This window comes from Vipera ursinii, assembly GCF_947247035.1.
Source record: "Vipera ursinii genome assembly, chromosome: 2".
Classification (NCBI taxonomy): domain Eukaryota; kingdom Metazoa; phylum Chordata; class Lepidosauria; order Squamata; family Viperidae; genus Vipera; species Vipera ursinii.
In genome coordinates, this window is record NC_139513.1 from 246391446 (window position 1) to 246410252 (window position 18807).

General features: G+C 35.5%; 1 protein-coding gene across 2 annotated transcripts in view; it reads right to left on the bottom strand.

Moving 5' to 3' along the window:
- Positions 1 to 18807, bottom strand: part of CAMK4 (calcium/calmodulin dependent protein kinase IV) — a 71434-nt gene that overhangs the window by 15140 nt on the left and 37487 nt on the right. Inside the window, exons 2-6 of one of the 2 annotated variants that reach the window (XM_083351490.1) lie at positions 18037 to 18115; positions 12127 to 12180; positions 10861 to 10923; positions 10153 to 10235; positions 6509 to 6581 (exon numbers count right to left, since the gene is read on the bottom strand). In XM_083351490.1, the coding sequence (XP_083207616.1) occupies positions 6509 to 6581; positions 10153 to 10235; positions 10861 to 10923; positions 12127 to 12180; positions 18037 to 18115 (352 nt within the window). The remainder of the gene's footprint in view (positions 1 to 6508; positions 6582 to 10152; positions 10236 to 10860; positions 10924 to 12126; positions 12181 to 18036; positions 18116 to 18807) is intronic. The other variant, XM_083351491.1, reaches the window with a different exon arrangement.

Below are 18807 nucleotides of genomic sequence, written 5' to 3' on the forward strand. Positions count from 1 at the left end.
GCCGGCCTGGTCTGATGGGTTTAGGGGTATTTTAATGTTATTGTATTAATTGTATTGAATTGGGCTGTAATATTTAATATTTTTTTAATTTTTGTATGTTGTATTTTATTGTATTGCCCTGTACACCGCCCTGAGTCCTTCGGGAGAAGGGCGGTATAGAAATAATAATAATAATAATAATAATAATAATAATAATAATAATAATAATAATAATTATTATTATTATTATTATTATTATTATTATTATTATTATTATTATTATTATTATTATTATTCGGATCCACATTGCCTCTGTTCCAGGAATTGTCTCATTATTCTCTCTCCTATTAGCAACAGTTGAGACCTGACAGGCTGACAAGATGTATTGTCCACCTGTGACATCATTTTTTTCCTCCAGTGCCAATTTAACCAGGTATCTGGTTTTGGTTGGGGTGACCAAGAATAGAGCTGAAATTCTTGAATTTCAAAGTAGAACAAGAAAGAAGTGGGATGGCTAAAATGAATGATGATTTCCTGAAAATAAGTGGGAATGTGCCAGTCCACCCACGTCAAGCACTACTTCTGTTCATATACTCTTTTTTTCTTTTTACGTCTCTTTCAGTTTATATACCTGGTAGTTATGTTTTTCCAGATTGGTTTCTTTTCCTGCTGCTGAAAATTTTCATCCTTTGCCCTCATTCTAATCCACAGCATAACGCTGTTCTTGACTTTGCACTTTTTCTTCTAATATCCAGTGGTCCCACTCCATGTCTTTCTATAGCAGGGGTGTCAAACTCAATTTCATTGAGGGCCGCATCAGCATTGCGGTTGCCCTCAGGGGGCCGGGTGGGTATGGCCAGGGTGGGCGTGGCCTACTGGGTGGGCGTGGCTAGAGTGTGTATGGCCTACTGGGTGGGCATGGCCAGCTCTACATCGTTGGCATCAAGGGTGCCTATGGGGGCCTAGGCAGCAGTGGGACAGATCTCTGGCAGGAGGAGGGTCTCTGGGCCAGGGCCAAGGCAGTGGGGGCCGTTCCCTCACTGTTTCCAGGATGGCTTCGCGGGCCACATGAAACCACTTCGTAGGCCGGATCTGGCCCCCGGGCCTTGTGTTTGACATGTCTGATCTATAGCTATAACCTCTACTTTTTGCCACTGACATGCATCTGCATTTCTTCTGGGCAAATGAATTCCTTTCATGAATCATGTCTGATGTGCCCAGAGGAAATTACTATCTGTCACTTCTTTAGCTCCACAGATACAAAGCTTTCCCTTTTCTCTTCACTTCACAGGACACTATTTTAGATAATGCTTTCTATGATTATTTCACCTTTTCTTTTAATGCTTCCTAATACAACATTACAGGGAGTGCAGAATTATTAGGCAAATGAGTATTTTGACCACATCATCCTCTTTATGCATGTTGTCTTACTCCAAGCTGTATAGGCTCGAAAGCCTACTACCAATTAAGCATATTAGGTGATGTGCATCTCTGTAATGAGAAGGGGTGTGGTCTAATGACATCAACACCCTGTATCAGGTGTGCATAATTATTAGGCAACTTCCTTTCCTTTGGCAAAATGGGTCAAAAGAAGGACTTGACAGGCTCAGAAAAGTCAAAAATAGTGAGATATCTTGCAGAGGGATGCAGCACTCTTAAAATTGCAAAGCTTCTGAAGCGTGATCATCGAACAATCAAGCGTTTCATTCAAAATAGTCAACAGGGTCGCAAGAAGCGTGTGGAGAAACCAAGGCGCAAAATAACTGCCCATGAACTGAGAAAAGTCAAGCGTGCAGCTGCCAAGATGCCACTTGCCACCAGTTTGGCCATATTTCAGAGCTGCAACATCACTGGAGTGCCCAAAAGCACAAGGTGTGCAATACTCAGAGACATGGCCAAGGTAAGAAAGGCTGAAAGACGACCACCACTGAACAAGACACACAAGCTGAAACATCAAGACTGGGCCAAGAAATATCTCAAGACTGATTTTTCTAAGGTTTTATGGACTGATGAAATGAGAGTGAGTCTTGATGGGCCAGATGGATGGGCCCGTGGCTGGATTGGTAAAGGGCAGAGAGCTCCAGTCCGACTCAGACGCCAGCAAGGTGGAGGTGGAGTACTGGTTTGGGCTGGTATCATCAAAGATGAGCTTGTGGGGCCTTTTCGGGTTGAGGATGGAGTCAAGCTCAACTCCCAGTCCTACTGCCAGTTTCTGGAAGACACCTTCTTCAAGCAGTGGTACAGGAAGAAGTCTGCATCCTTCAAGAAAAACATGATTTTCATGCAGGACAATGCTCCATCACACACAGGGCTGCATTAGGGAATCCTTAAGAACATAATGAATTATAGTAGCAGCCTAGAGGCAGAATCTAGTCTTCGGGGAACCAAAGATAAAAATGATATTTTACTGCTGATATTTTATTTTAATGAAGAAGAATGTGAGTAAAATACAGTAGCAAGTTGAGGACCGCTAATGGCGAGAAATGATTTCACAGTAAATGTTAAGGATTCACCATAAAGTATATAGAGAATATGCTATAATTCAAATCAGACTGATTAAAAGCAATATGGTTTTTGAATCTGAATTGCTTATGATTTTGTTATTTCAAGAATAAATAATATCAGTCTAATTACCTTGTAAGGTAGTCCTCAATTTATGACCACTTGTTTAGCAATCATTTGAAGTTATACAACGTCGTTGAAAAAAGTGACTTATAAACAGCCCTCACACTAACAACTACTGCAGCTTCTCTGCAGCCACATGTTCAAAGTTCAGGCACTTGGCAACTGGCATGTATTTATAGTGGTTGCAGCAACCCAGAGTCACATGATCATCATTTGTTACCTTTTTGAATGGTTTCCAACAAGCAAAGCCAATGGGAAAAGCTGGATTTGCTCAACTACTCGGAATTCACTTAACAATCGTGGAGATTTGTTTATTGACTGCAGCAAAAAAGGTCATAACATCAGATGTGATTCATTTAATGACCACCTCACTTAGCGATAGACGTTCTGGTCCCAATTGTATTTGTAAGTAAATTGTATTTGTAAGATTACCTGTAATCTTAGACAGAGAGAACAGAGACACACATATATCCCACTGCAACAGAGAATTACTGCAATATACTCTATACGGGGCTATCCTTAAAGAGTATTCAGAAGCTGTAGTTGGTACAGAATGCAGCGGCAAAGACAATTCTGGAGGCCTGTACCGTGGTATACAGAATATCACTGTTGCTGAGGTGCATTGGTTATCAGTTTGTTTCCAGGTCCAGTTCAAGGTGTTGGTCATCACTTTTAAAGCCCTTTAAGGCTTGGGTTCAAGGTATCTGAGGAGCCATTTTACCCCAATGAGATTAGACTACCCTGCTCATTCCAGAGAAGGGGCTTGCTGTGGGCCCTGTCTGTAAAGGAATTTTAGCTGGCAAAGTTGAGAAGAGCCTTTTCGATTGTGGCCCCCACTGTGTGGAACATTTTGCTATGTGAGATGACACCTGCCCCCACCTTACAATTTGGTTTGCTAGCTTGAAGCCACCAATGGATACATTCTTTGTTGTGGGTGGTTGACATGGTAAGATCTCACCCCCATCCATCCATCCCCTTGATTTTGGTTCTCATATAAGCTGCCCTGACTCATGTTATCAATGTGATGGGTGATTTATAAATTTAATTAATAAATAAATTAGAGTATTGTTTTCTGCCTGATTATTTGTCTGATGTTAATCCTGGCTAATTGGGCTATTGGCTGATAAAGAGGAAGTGTCCTTTTAGTTTCCTTCTTCTTATTCTTTCGAATGATGTGAAAATATGGTTTTTCTCTCTATGTGTCTAATGATGTCTGTTTGTCTGAATGCTAAGCTAATGAAATTCAATGCCAGAAATTTAACCATATATTTTAGTATAATATGGCAGTTTTGATAATATCAATTCTCAAGTAGAATGGAGCTGTTAGATTCCACTGATGATTTACGTATACCCATATATGAATTGTTGTAATTCTTTGTCAATTTTTAATTTTTTTTGTATTATTACACAAGCTTGGAAATTTATAAAGCTAATGATGTGATGTTGAATTGCATGTAAAACTTACTGTAGTAACAGCATTAGCATTTTTAAAAATCAGAATTTCTAAGTGGTTAGCAAGCTTTAATTCAGTCTATATACAATAGCTCTAAATCACTCAAAGTACAAATAAAAGAAGTAAAATACAAGAAAAATTGTAAAATGTATAGTCATTAATATTAGATTTGAACTGAATAGCTCATTGTGAAAATATAAAAGCTTTCTTTTTTATAGATTTTACAAAATCAAGTGTATCAAACTGGAAGACCTTCAGAACTACAATTCTTCACTTTCATGGGTGAAAGACTTCTTAAGGAAGCTATAATATTTGCAGGGATGCAAAGGAAATTAATTAATTTATTGATGCCTGCTCATATGTGACAATAGATCACAGTGGAGATGGCATAGTACCATTAGAAGCAGGATGCAGAGTAAATGGATCAGGAGATTCAGCCTTGCATACCTGTAGTAAACATAAAATCCTGGTCCATTCAAGAATGGTGGCTATATAAGCAATACATTTGTCAAGAGACTGCTCATTTATCTGAAGTAAATTAAATTCCCAATGGATAACTACTAAAACTGGATTTCAAAAAAGCAGATTAGACTAGCAGCATACTGACTGCCTCAGTTTGTACAGAATGTTACCTATGACTGAAATTACAATAATTAAATCCCCATTACAAAGAATACACACTTGAGGAACATATGGCCCTTCAAATGTCACTGAATGAAATATCCCAGCAACTTTCACTGCTGGCAATGCCAGTGTAGGAATAATGGAATTACTAGTTTCTGACAGAGTGTTAGAATCTTTGTTATATTTGGAAAGTCAAAACCAGTGGACAAAAATAATGAAGAATAAAACTTATGTTGGAGACATTCCATGGCAGGATAACTATTCCATTTATTCTAAAAATTTATATAAGTTTAAAATAGGCATATATTGTGCAGTTCAGTGAATTACATTCTATAAAATTAATTGAGCTAGGTTCCACTTATATTGCCCCATCTGTTGGAATATTTGATCTAATGGATTTTTCTATTGGTATAAACATAGAAGAATCTTTTAGCAATTTTCCTCACTTCTTCAATCCCTGTAATGTTTCTCAATGGAGCAGAGACTACAAAAGGCAGGGGAAAACAATGAGAGAGTATTCTTTAATCACACTGTAAATGGAATGACACTGATCAATTACAATTCACAAATGATGCAAATATTATGCATTTATAAAATAATCCAAATATTGAGAACTGAAACAAAAATAATCTTATTAAAACGATCCTAAAGTCATACTGGCATTTTGCTTCAGCCCTCTCTTCCCACTTCTCCTTCATTTTCCTTAAGTCATTATGGCTACATGGATGCTATGTTGTTAATTCTAGGGACCAAATAAGTTCGTAGACTCCAAGCCTCTTCTAATCTGCTCCCTTATTGTCTTTATTAATATCAAGCTTTGATGTGAGAGAAGATTCTAATTGTATATTTTGTTTCCTGTCTCGCCTGTTCCTGAACCTGGAAAACCAGAAGCTGGAAAGTGTGATCAATTAGGCATCTTTCAAAGGTCACAGGCTGCTTTATGAGAATAACTGAAATGAAATACAACTACGTCTACAATACCATGTGCAACTGTAAATGGAAGATCACTTATTACCACAGTAACAAAAAATGGGACTAGTAATGATGGATAGGATATCAAAGAGCAGGTGGCAGGTATAGCAAGGAGGGCCACTACACTATGTATTGTGTACCAATTGTGCTCATTCCTAGACTGTGAGAGCCTGCTCTGTCACTCATGACCTCACTTCCCAATTATGTTACTGCAATGTGCTATGCATGTAGTTGTCCTTGAAAAGCATTTAGAAACTTCAGCTGGTGCAAAATGCAGCGTCATGGGTGGTTATAAGTTGGCCTTTCTTTTGACACACATGACGCCATGGTTACCATTATCTTCCAGGTTCTGGTGCAGGTAGTACATGTATTTTAGTACTTTGCATTTTCCACAGGGCTTTTATTTTGCATGCATTTATTTTAACTAAAGATAGTGTAGCCAGAGAAGTTAGATGGTGCTGTCAGGAACATTCATGGACTACCTCAACACAGAGAACCTCTAGGGCAGCCTTCCAGAAACCAGGCATCATTCAACTGCTGGGATTCTGAGCATTGGAAGATTCCCAGCTTAAGAAAAGTCATTCTATGTCAAGAATTGATTCTATATTTTAGATGTTTGTCTTCAGTATGAGGAGAAACGTTAGTATGGAGGTGAAAGAAGTGTAGAATAAGTATGCTTTTTCATGGTCTTCCTCCTCCCATGTTCTTTTGATCACTGATTGAGATTGATAAATATATAGGAATTTGGACTGTTATCAAGAAGTTTTTGTTTCATTTAGTGGTCTATACTGATCAAAACGTTATTTTGCAATTGATGAAATATTAATCTGAGGCTGTAAAGCTAGTAAAACTTACAGCAACTGCCTCCAGAATTTGTTTCACTGCATCAGCAGCATCTCGCTCGCTGTAATATCCTTTTTCCACAATTCTATAAAGAAACAAAAATATGCCATTCAAACTCAGGGATTTCTAGAACAGCCACAATTCTAGGCAAACATTATTGAAATAAATCACAGAATAATCAAGCAACAATATAATCTACCATGTCTTGGTGGATAATGCTCTTCACTAAAAACAACTTTACTCTGGGCCATAAGCACCATTGTGCATCTTGGAAGATGCTTCAAGAAATCAATCTAAAAACTCTGAAAACAAAATAAATTTATATTAAAAATATGCTTAAAAGCATCTATAAAAATAAGATGTCTAGTCTAGAGAATTACACCCATAATTTAGAAAATTTAATGTAGCTACTCTTATGTATTGTTATTTTGTGGAATCGGACTCACAGAATTGCCATTATGATTTCTCAGTAAAGAAGGGCATTGTGGTTTTCCCATACAAAGCAGCCTCTTGTCAGAAACCTTGAAAGAGGCAATATGGTGCAGTGTGGCTAGAGATATGACTAGGATGGTTAGAGGAAGCTGAAAGCAATATGACTAATTCTCCAGACAAACTTAAGCCTGATTTAACAATTTACCTGACAACAAATGGTAGACAACACTGGTAGAAGTGGCAGAATGGATGGAATCAACCAGGTTTTTAATCGCAAGCCTTTTAAGTTATATTCTATATTCACAAAAAGCAAGTCAGAGTTTCTAAGTCACTGCATAAAATGCTTTTCAGCTTGCGTATGTACTGCAGCAGTTAAACTTGCAACATAGAACCAAGCATGTTTATTGTTTACGTTCCACTGAACAGGATGTTGGTTGAAAGAATTGTCCTCATACCTTCTACTCTGGGGCAGCCACACTGAAATCAATGGGTCTATTTCAAAGTAAATGGTTTGAAGAGTGAAGAAATTAACTAGCTGTTAGCTGTGATTTAGTAATAGCACTTCCTTGTTAAACCTTACAAGGAATTTGCCTGTTTTGAGACTACCATGTAAATTAAAATGTGATAAATCAATTACTAGTACTTTGGACTTCTCACAAGAACAGCATTTATTTATTTAAAAAGTTCAACTTTTTTCAGGCTTACAGCAGATGTGGCTTCTTTAAGAATGGCATAACTTAAGTGATTAAATAAAACAGCATGTTTTTCAGCTTTCAACTGAAGTTTGAAAAATGATGAATACCATACTGTAGCAGAGAGATGAACGTTATACTTGGTCCAAAACTACTTTTTTCAAATTTTTGAAGCATGCACATTTCTAGTGATCATATTATCATTAAAATAACATAACAATCTTCAACAATTACTATAAAGTGCTTCCAAATTTGATACAAAATAAAAGAAAGCTGGCAATTTTAGAAGCATTTAAGCATCTTGGAGTCACCAAAATCTTTCCCCATGTATTCATTTTCTTATCTTATTGATACCCAAGAAATAAGGGATTAATCAAGTTTTGCTTAGAACTTTTTTATGTGATAAATTGTTCAGTACAAGGAAGCCAACTTTCAATTTAAGAAATATTAATGGCCAGGTCAACAAATGAAATCAGATAGGTCTAGGAAGGCACAATAGTTGAACATATGAGATACGTGGTGTAATTTAATTGGGTTTTTTTTTTCTAATGCAGTGTTTCTCAACCTTGGAAACTTTCAAATATATGGACTTCAACTCTGGAATACCCCAGCCACCATGGAGACTTGACTTATATAGAGGGCCGAGCTGTCTGAAAGGAATATAAATCTTTCCATTCCCCACCATCCAGTCAGAGCTGAAGAGGCTTCTTGGATGAGAAGCGAAACATCTTCAAAGAAAAAACAAGAAAGTCCAGTTGTCTCCTGAAAAAGCACTTTTGGGACAACCATGACCTGGATGACTGAGAATCATCTTTGACACAGACAGACGAGGTTCATGTCTTTTCAATAATTTGTGAAATGTTTAGTATTTAATTACCAGTCATCATTTAGAGAATGGCAGTCAGCCAACAAGGCTCTACTTTCTTAGAAGAATGCAGAATTGTAATTATTTATTATTGTTTAGCAAATGGCATATCTTACATGGACTAGCTACATTAACATTTCACCTAGATTAGTAAAACAATAAGATATAAATATTAAAACGATCTATGTTCAAATACCAATGTCTAGCAAACAGCTCAGCTCCTAGTGACCTCATGGAGACATTCATGTTAACTTTCTTGATTTAGATTTCCAACCTTATCTACAAGTAATCCTTGACTTATGGCCATGATTGAACCTCTAATTATTGTCATAAGTTGAGCTGGCCGTTTAGTGGGTTACCATGTGACCACATCCAATTACGACCTTTATTGCAGCAGTTAACACTGCAATCATTAAGAGAATCCTTTGTCCACAATGGGTGTTTTTGCCGGAAACCAGAACTGAACATCAGTTTCCAGCAAAAAAAACACATCATAAATTGTAATCGTGTGACTGTGGGACATTGCAAATGGCTGTAAATGTGGGCCAGTTGCCAAGTGCCCCAAATGTTATCATGTGACCATGCATGGTAGAGAAACCATTAGAACTTCAAATTCAGGTTGTATGTAGCCCTGGGGAATTCTGTGATAACTTTGAACAGTTGCTAAGTCAAGGACTACCTGAACTAAAAGGATTTTAATATACATACATACATACATACATACATACATACATACATACATACACACACAATTAATAACAACAAACAGAAGAACAGAAAAAGGCAATGAAAATGTATAAGTCAAGTAAGTAGAGTCAAAATTAAGTCTGCAAGCACCTAAACAATTAAGTAGCTATCAGATGGACTTAGTATAAGCTAATTCTTGGCTTTCCCTGCCCTCCCCTTCTCAGGCTGGCATTTTAGAATCACTAAAAAACAGCCACATGCAGAATTACTGGCATGCCAGCCTTATGGGTTTGGTAGGGCATGGAGGTCTGCTACCATGGTGAGCACAGAAGCACCTGGAAAAGTTAAAAGGATGTTGTGTTGAACCCTGGCTATGAAGAGCTAAGCTATGTGATGATTAACTGGCAAACAAGCACTGATTGGTTGAGAGTCATTTATTGTCATTTTTAATATATGTATTTACTGTTTTTAGCTTGGGCATATGTTTAATATTTTTTAACTTTTGTATTTTTGTATTTTTTATATCTCTGCCCTGTTCACCGCCCTGAGTCCTTCGGGAGAAGGGTGGTATATAAATAAAATTATTATTATTATTATTATTAAAATGTTGCTAAATGGGAAAAAGCTAATTAACAAGTGGCTTTTTGCAAGCCAAACATACACACAAACTGGCTGTGCTCATAGTATCCTGTCACTTAGATTTGAAAATAGTCAAAAGAGCACAAATGTATCACCAGTGTGTTTTAAACTGGATTATGAAAGGCGGAAAGATGGAGAGGCTAGCCAGCTAGTTGGAACTGACCTCAAGACCAGCATTTTCAGATCTGTTAAAATGTAATTCCAGCTACTGTAGCACATGTCACAGAGAAAATAATGCATTTTCAGCCTCTGTGTTCTCAAAAAATTAAACCCAAATGAATCTCTATTATATAATATTTGGGCAATACATATAACAACAATATGCACAAGCCCCCACATACCTGTCGAACAGCTCTCCTCCTGTTACCAGTTCTAGGACAAGGCTGATTTCTGTGGGGGTTTCATATATCTCCTTCAATTTTATCTGAGAAAAGCAACAAAGTAAGCAATTGTCTATTTCCCCTTCTTCCCTGTATGTATATAATTTACAACAGGGGTCTTCAAACTTGGCCAATTTAAGACTTGTGGACTTCAACTCCCAAAATTCATCAGCCAGGCATGCTGGCTGAGGAATTCTGGGAGTTGAAGTCTACAAATCATAAATTGGCCAAGTTTGAAGACCCCTGATTTACAGTAAGGTTACAATATAAATAGATGTACCTTACATAGTATCTGATAGTTTGGTTATATTCCAATTTTTACTTTTCCCCAATTTCTCTCCTCCTCTCTTTCTAATTAAAAACTTCACAATTTGTGATTCAGCAGAAAGCATAATTTTTTAAAAAAGCATGCACTAAAAATTATTTTCTTAAGTGATTCTTCAGAGTGTTTGAAATATCTTGAAAGACTACTAGAAATAATTTTAAGTGGACAAGAACTCTGATGCTTCCCAGAACAGACTAATAAACAAGTAAATATGCTCAGATTAAAAACTTTTGAGAATGTAGAGTTCTTTTGGTCCTCTTATGTGCAGCAAGACAGGAAAATATGTCCACAGTAGGAAATTAAGATGCAGGGTAACATTTTTAAATCTGGGCTTGCAAACTTACAATATTTGGATGTGAAAGTCGCAGAAGAACACCTATTTCTGTTCGGACAATCTTCTTATCTACCTGTTTAAAAGGAAAAGAAAAAAAATAAGATTTTGGAAGTAATTGTTTCAATGATTTGACTGCTGTAACCATTCTAAACATATTTAATAGTTTTAGTGAAAATTTCTTGGTCAATATTTTTAGGAACCAATCACAGTAAAAGTAAAAAAATAATTAAGTAAAATAAATAAATAAATTGTAAATCTCCCTCTGGAATATCTGGGAAAATGTTGATAAATGTTATTGAAATTTGTCACTAGATTTAAAAGTAGAGTGAAATTTTAAAATACAAGAAACAAAAAAAAGTTAGGCATGCTATTTATCATTTAGGATTGATGCTGAAACTGTTTATCCACATAGTACCCAAATTGATGTTAGCATATAAACTTTGAGAAAAACTATTTTGATAAAATATTCTTTCTCTGAATAGTTTACAAGACAATATCAAGCATCCTTTTGTGAATTCGCAGAATTGAATCCATGATAATTTTCAAATAAATCTTAATACTTTACTTATGGTGAAAATGTTAGAAGCACTTTGGTTTGCATCATTAAAGCCTATGTATGGACAATGAATCCATGAAAATAAAAGTAATAGTAGGAGTGATCAGGGAGGGGCAAGAAGTGGGTTTTAAATCTGAAATGAAGAAAGTCTTTATCAGTTATTTTGGGCAATTTGGGGAGTATACAAGAAAACCAATGTTTACCATGAAACAGAGAAAAGCAAAGTATACACAAATCAAGATTTTCTTTTTGGTACAGATTAGTGAATGGAAGCTAGATTTGTAGTTGGCATCATTAATATGTCACACAGGATTGCCAGCCTCTTTGCAAAGCAAAGACTGCATTTTATATATTACTTACTTGAACTTTGGAAAAAGAGGCTGCCATTTCTGAAAAGGTAAGACCTTTTCTGTGCTATCAAAATCCAAATAAACTGACTGAAGCAAGAGAACAGGAATAAATGCTTAAAGGGCAAACGGATTTTTTAAAACTATTATTTAAAACTTCAGACATTTTGGGGATTGTTCTGTCATCTACTGATAAGAAGAAAAGTGATTGCAAAATTTGCTCTAAACACTGATCAAAATTCCTACACTTATATCAGTATATTAAATCAGAGAAATATATTTCACAATTCTTGTATAAAGCCACAATGCTTCTCCAATTGTAAAATATATAGCTACCCCAAATTATATATGATAGATATAAACAAGGCAATACCTGTTCTTCAAATAACTTCTTTAGAGTTGCACAGAGCTCTTCAGCAGGCAACTCCTGAAACAACATTTTTTTTTACACATTATCAAAGTGCTATAATGGAAAATGGCTTTTGGACTCCTTTTTACCTTGGCCTAATGAACACATTGGCACTTATTTTGCTGGTGCTATCAGTGAAAAGAAGGTGTTATACATCGTTTGGTTAAGAAGATTCTTTGGTAAGTTTTATTATATCCTGATTAAACATTTATTAAAGCAAGCTTTCCTAATTCTCATCTGTTTTCCATCTTTCCATTAAAATATCTATATTTAGATATAGATATATTTAATTTCCCATTTTATTCTTAATGCACTTGTAAATTAATTGGCTTTTAATAGTGAGCTTTTCATCATTCTGACTACCAAGTGAAATGTTTACAGTTTTGGGTTTTTAATGGCATTTCATACTTCTGCTTCTTAAGGCTGAATTCAACATTTCTTTAACTTCAGGTTTTAGGAGAAATTATAATTTAGAAATGGCAAAAGTATGGCACTACTATTAAACATCTCAGGAGTTTAAATGAAATCTTGTATTAACAATCCTTTCATTAATAGAGCGACTAGGACTTAAAGTCACAATTTCAGTTCTGAACAAAATAATAATCACTCATGCTATTACTACTAAGCTCTGCTTTACTGTAGTGGTAATAGAAACTAGATTCAGTTATTGCTTATTATATTAGTCCAGGCAATTATTATATTGCATATACAAGTAGTCCTTGACTTACTATCATAATTTAGTCTGCAATTATGGGTGTAAGTCATGCCGATCATTAAGTGGGTTATCACATAAACACCTTGTTTTACAACCTTTTTTATGCTGCTGTTAAGTGGATATGGAGGTTGTAAAGTGAATGTGGTGGTTGTTAGACAAATACTGTGGTTTTTAAATGTACTGTGAGTGCACATCGCTCACTATGGGTATTTTTTTTTGCTGAAAATCAGAAGTAAATGCTGATTTCCAGCAGAAAAAGTCATAGATTATGCTCACGTGACTACGGGATGTTGCAAACAGCTGCAAGTGCACACTGGTTGCCAAGCATCCACAGTGCAATCACATGACCATGGGGAGTAGCCATTGGAACTTCAATCTAGGTCCTAAGTACCTTTTGGGGAATTTGTCATAAATCAAACATTACTTGTATAGCTGACTTTTCCTTGCTTTATTAACCCAAGCTTCGGTTTGGAACAGTGAAACTCGGACTATTGGAAGGATGGAAGGAGAGAAAGGAAGATGATTAATTTGTCCAGCTGTGATGGAACCACCCATCTCACCTTATAGGACCTTTTACATGCACAGAAATGGCTCACATATGAAATAAGCCAGTAGCAGGCTTTAAAACCAAAGAGGTATTGCTACTCTTTCAGGCAAATTCAATTTCTCTGAATGCTGTTTTCTTTAAAAAAAATATGGAAATTGCCTTAATTTTCTTCTGTGATTTTCTTTTCAAATTCCCAGGCTGGTCTACAGACCAGGTATTTCTTGATAATCTCCTATCCAGGTATTAACCAACTCTGACTCAAATCTGATTTTCAGAATCAAGTGAGGTTTCTTAAGATTATGTCATCAGCTAGGGGAGATTCAAAGATGCAGTATTTCTGTTGCTAAACAAAAGATACTTTTTCAGTTATAGCAATAGCACTTATGAACCATAGTTTTTCTCATCGTATTGCTTGGTTTGTTTCTCTAATTTTTTATTAAACTGATTTTCAAAACTCTAGACAAAGTGTGTATATGCACACATGCATACACACAGAATCAAGTAAAAGTTCCACAGTGTCATTTGGATTTTCCATAACAATGAGATTAATTCCAGAGCTTTAGTGGGGAAAAACAGAGGAAACAAACTGTTTTGTAACATGATTAGTAATCTTAGCACCAAAAACTTGCTGAGAAAAGATGGTCCAAGTTGACCAGCTTTTCTGCTTCCTATTCAGTCCTCCCTCTGTATGAAACAAGATGTTACTCCAATTTTACCTTTTTTTCTTTTTCCCACTCACAAATAGAGGTAGTGTTATTAACTTCACTTTTCTAATTATGAATCCCACTGAATCAGTTGGAATGCAGATCTAAGTAAGAAGAACTAAGTAAGAGTTTGGGTTTTTAGAATGAAGGGCATTGTTATGCTGCATAGCGTAAAATTTTGTTTTATGTGGATTTACCACTTTAAACTTAGTTACAGGTAATTGCAATAATCTATTCAGTATTACTATTTTATTATAGAAACCCTCAAAAATGTCCTTGAAACACTTTTTGCACCTTTAAAAAGTTGCTTATTTCATGTATAAAATGATGTATGGACAGATGATGAAACCTCAAATTATATTTTTAAAAACAATAAAAGATAAGTAACAAAGAAAGGGGCCTGAGCTAATACTTATAATGTATATATAAGAAACCAAGCAAGAGAAACAGACCTAAGATCTGATTTGGGGAGGTATCAATGTGATTTCTGTGTCTACACATAGGTTTTCAACTAATTTAGATGCAGAGGGGTTTTTTTTTTGTTTATTTGTTTTAATTAGCAAGCAGACTAGGTACCATCACTGCATAATTTCTTTTAGTTCCTTGGCTATAACATAACATTGCATCCTAAATTTCACAGTAAGGATTGCTGTAAAATGCTAATGTAAAATTTGGAATAAAACATCTATGTCTTCTTTAGAGCCTAGTATAGGGAAACAAATGCAGCAATTTTCTCATATAGTAATATTTACAATTTACTTTTATGAAATTTATTAGTTTATTTACTGAAATTATTACTCTATTTTTCACCATAAATGATGCATATGGTGGTAAAGAAAAATAAAATAAATTAATAATTAAATCACTTAAAATACCATTAAAAGCATATCAATAAATAGAATACACGTTCAGTTACAATGTACTCAACAGCTAGCCAAATTACATGCCAGAGGGAGACTGCTTACCAGACCATGGAAAACAAGAGAGAGTTACCCTAGCAATTTTTTCAGAAAATTCTGAAGTCTGGTTAAACCCGCCAGATCTCTTAACAAAAAATGTCTGCAATAATTGGGAGGGAGGGAAGGAGGGAGGGAGGGAGGGAGGGAGGGAAGAAAGGCTTATTCTAAAGGACATTAAGTGTGTGCAAACTTGTAAAGATAAATATATTATTTCGAAAACCTGATCCTAAATTGTGTGGAATTTAGGGCACTGTGCCTAGGAAAGTCATCCAGTCAGTGATGATACTATAATGAAGGAGTTACATCTCACTATAGCTGGCCTGAGGCAAAAATTTCAATAATAGCATTGGATAGGTTGAAATTGTTCAATGTTTCCCAAAAGCTGTCAAATAATATAACTGCCATGATCCAAAGGAGATATTAAGGAACGTTTCATCCTGGTTTAACAGGATTTTCTAGAAATGTGTACAACTCTGCAGTCTGAGATGTGCAAAAATCTTGAGTGTTGACATATATAAATCCTGGCTGAATATAGAAATAAACACAAACGATGATTGTAACCCCATTTAGTGCAGGTGTCAGAATCCATTTATATCACATTTCATAAATGTATAGGTAGAACAATGTGCTTATTCTGGGAATTATGCCATCTCTCCGAAGGGGGGGGGAGGATAGACTTTAGGCATCTTCAAACAACAGGGAACATTTGAACAAAAAAGGAAGCAATAACCATAAAACCAAGGAGAGTTCCCTCCCATGGAAGGGCCTGACATCTGACCAAATGGATGAGGGGAGGGGCTGAAATGGGAATGCTTTATATAGGATTGAAATGTAACTTTGTTAGATTCCGTCTTGTATTGCCACAATCGATTCCATCCTAGTAAACATTTTCCTTTTGGACTAAACTTGCATCCAAGAGTTCTTATTTCCTAAGATGTGGATTGAGGTGGGTCCTGACAGCAGGCTGCATCCCTATTCGTAGATTTGCATTTCCGTTTACTAGCAGAATCTGTTTTGTTTGAATTAATTTTCAACTAGCTTTTCTTTATCCAATTGCTTACTGATATCAGATACCAATTTATAATTGTAGATTGTGAATGACAGGAAAGATAAAATTATCTTAAAGGATTTGTTTCATCTCATGATACAAGATTGAGAGGAACACATTTACACCAGTGCTTCTCAACCATGGACTTCAAATTGCAAAATTCCCAACCAATATGACTGGCTGGGAATTCTGGGAGTTAAACCCATGCATCTTAAAGTTGACAAGTTTGCAAAACATTGGTTTATACCCTGATCTTCTCAGCCTATGATTGTCAAAGCTCCATTCTCCTTTCTTCTACTAAAAATTCCAACTAAAGGGAAGGAGAGCAAGAGACAGTATCTGACAATATTCAATATAACAGAAGTTAGCTCTCTTTAATTTAGTTTTCACATTTTGTCATTATCACATCTGCCTTAGTTTTCAGAGATATCATGTTACAAATGTTTAAATTTGCAATTTTTATAAACTCTAATTTTAATATTATGCTGCATCATTTTTGGTAGCATAAATTTTATTCACTGGAAGATATTGCATGCCCATTTTTGCAACCAATATATGGCAGTTTTGAATTAGATCTGTTTTATTTCATTTTGGTTGTCATTCTAAAATTGAATTTTTCTAATGGAAAATGGTGTCATAAATTGCTATAAGCAGTGCTTTTTTTGTAAAAGAAAAAGGTGCCGGAACTCACACATGTCATACAACCCTCCTTGCCTACCCTACAAGGTTCCATCCAAAAAAGGTGCTGGAACTCCGTTTTGAGTGTTCTATGACAAAAAAAGCCCTGGCTATAAGCCATATAGAGGATTTTAATCATAATGAAGCTTGATGCATACCTTCTACTTAATGGGAGATTAGGTCCCATGGGCAATAAATATCACAGATTGTAATCTTAAATTTAATAGGCATTTAATGAGTACTATATAGTCACAATTAAATGCTGTTACAACATAAATCCTATCTGAAATTCCAAGAAACCTCGTCAGGACAGGTTCACCTATGTTGGCTATGACTCCTGGAAGTGGAATCTTAAAACATCAAGAGAATGTTAGTTTAAGGAAGGCTTTCTTAAAGGTTGTTTTTTAGAATAGATCTGTTGAACCATCCTTACATAACAGTAAGACCCATACTTTAGAACAAAGCTGTTTGTTCATACAGGTAGTCCTCGACTTACAATCAAAATTGAGTCAGGCAATTACAATCATAAGTTTTGATGGTCATAAAGCAGGTCACCTATTTTTATGACTTTTTTGCAGCAGTTGTTAAGCAAATGCCATGGTTGTTAAGGGATGTTGTTATTCACTATGGACTGCTTTTTGTTAGAAATATCTGTGTCCAGCAAAACCATTGTAAATCATGGTCATGTGACTATGATGCACTGCAAACAGACTTAATTTAATTTAATTTTAATTTTATATTGTATTGTTTTTAATTTTTGCCTTGTAAACCGCCCTGAGTCCTTTGGGAGTAGGGCGGTATATAAACCGAATTAATTAATAAATAAATAATAAATGTGGGCCAATTGCTAAAAGGTGGGAGGGGATGATGTTGGCACTTCAAAGTCATAAAGTACTCTTGGGGGTCTCTCATAACTTTGAATGGTCACTAAGCAATTGACTGTAAGTCAAGGACTATTGTGCATAGATCAAAATACAGTTGTTCCAGTTGTTTGGGGGAAGAGCACAAAGGGCATCAGCAGTGAAAACTGAAAGAAGACAGGAATGTTGCCAGGATGATTAGGCATGCATGTCCCATATGCCTTATTATTTTGGATTAAAAGAAGCTTAAGGGTCTACATTGGTGAGACTGTGAGAAATTAATACATTTGTATTCTAATGTAGCTCTGCTCAGAAGCAAAATTCAGCAACAAATAACTCATGAATAGGAACAGCTACACTTACAGTTTTCTTCAAGATTTTGACAGCAAAAGGCTTTTGAGTTCCTTTCTGCCTGCACCTGTAGACAGTAGATGTAGCACCCCTGAATGAAAAGACAAAGATAGATGTATTATTAAGTTGGTAATATATTTGTCAGACAAAGCACAGATTTCTCTCAAAGCAATGCTTGCTTCAAAATCTGACATTTGGAGTCTTGAATGGAAAAAAGAAATCATACTTCTCTAATTTTTCCCTGCGTTGCTCAGATTTTCACGTTTGACTCAAATAATGAATCAAAAACTGTGATTTTGTTAAATATTTGTTAGACTTTTACTTGGCAACTGTGAATGCAACTTTTTTCTTAATCAGAAATTTACCTATTTTCAAAAAAAAACAGAAAAACATCCCATTATTAAAGTAGATTTAATGCAACAAATATTTAAATATTAAAATATTTTAAAAGAAGTTGTGAGATACATTAAATCTCAAAGAAACAATATGATCAATAAGACCTCACAGCAGAGATGATCGAGTCAGTAACACTTGGGCCATTCAACAAATTGTCAGAAATGTCTATTGAGAATCATCCTATAATAACTATTCTTCCCTCCATTCTTAGCCACTTAATCCTTCCTTACTCAAGGCAGTCTTTGACAGATATAATTCTTTTCTCAAGAGGTTTTAAGGGAGATTTTTCTTGTTTAACTCTTTTAAGCAGATTGTGCAGCAAAGAAATAGAAAAGCAACAGATTCAATTCATTTATTTTTAGCCTGTTTTTATTTTGTTTTTCTTTC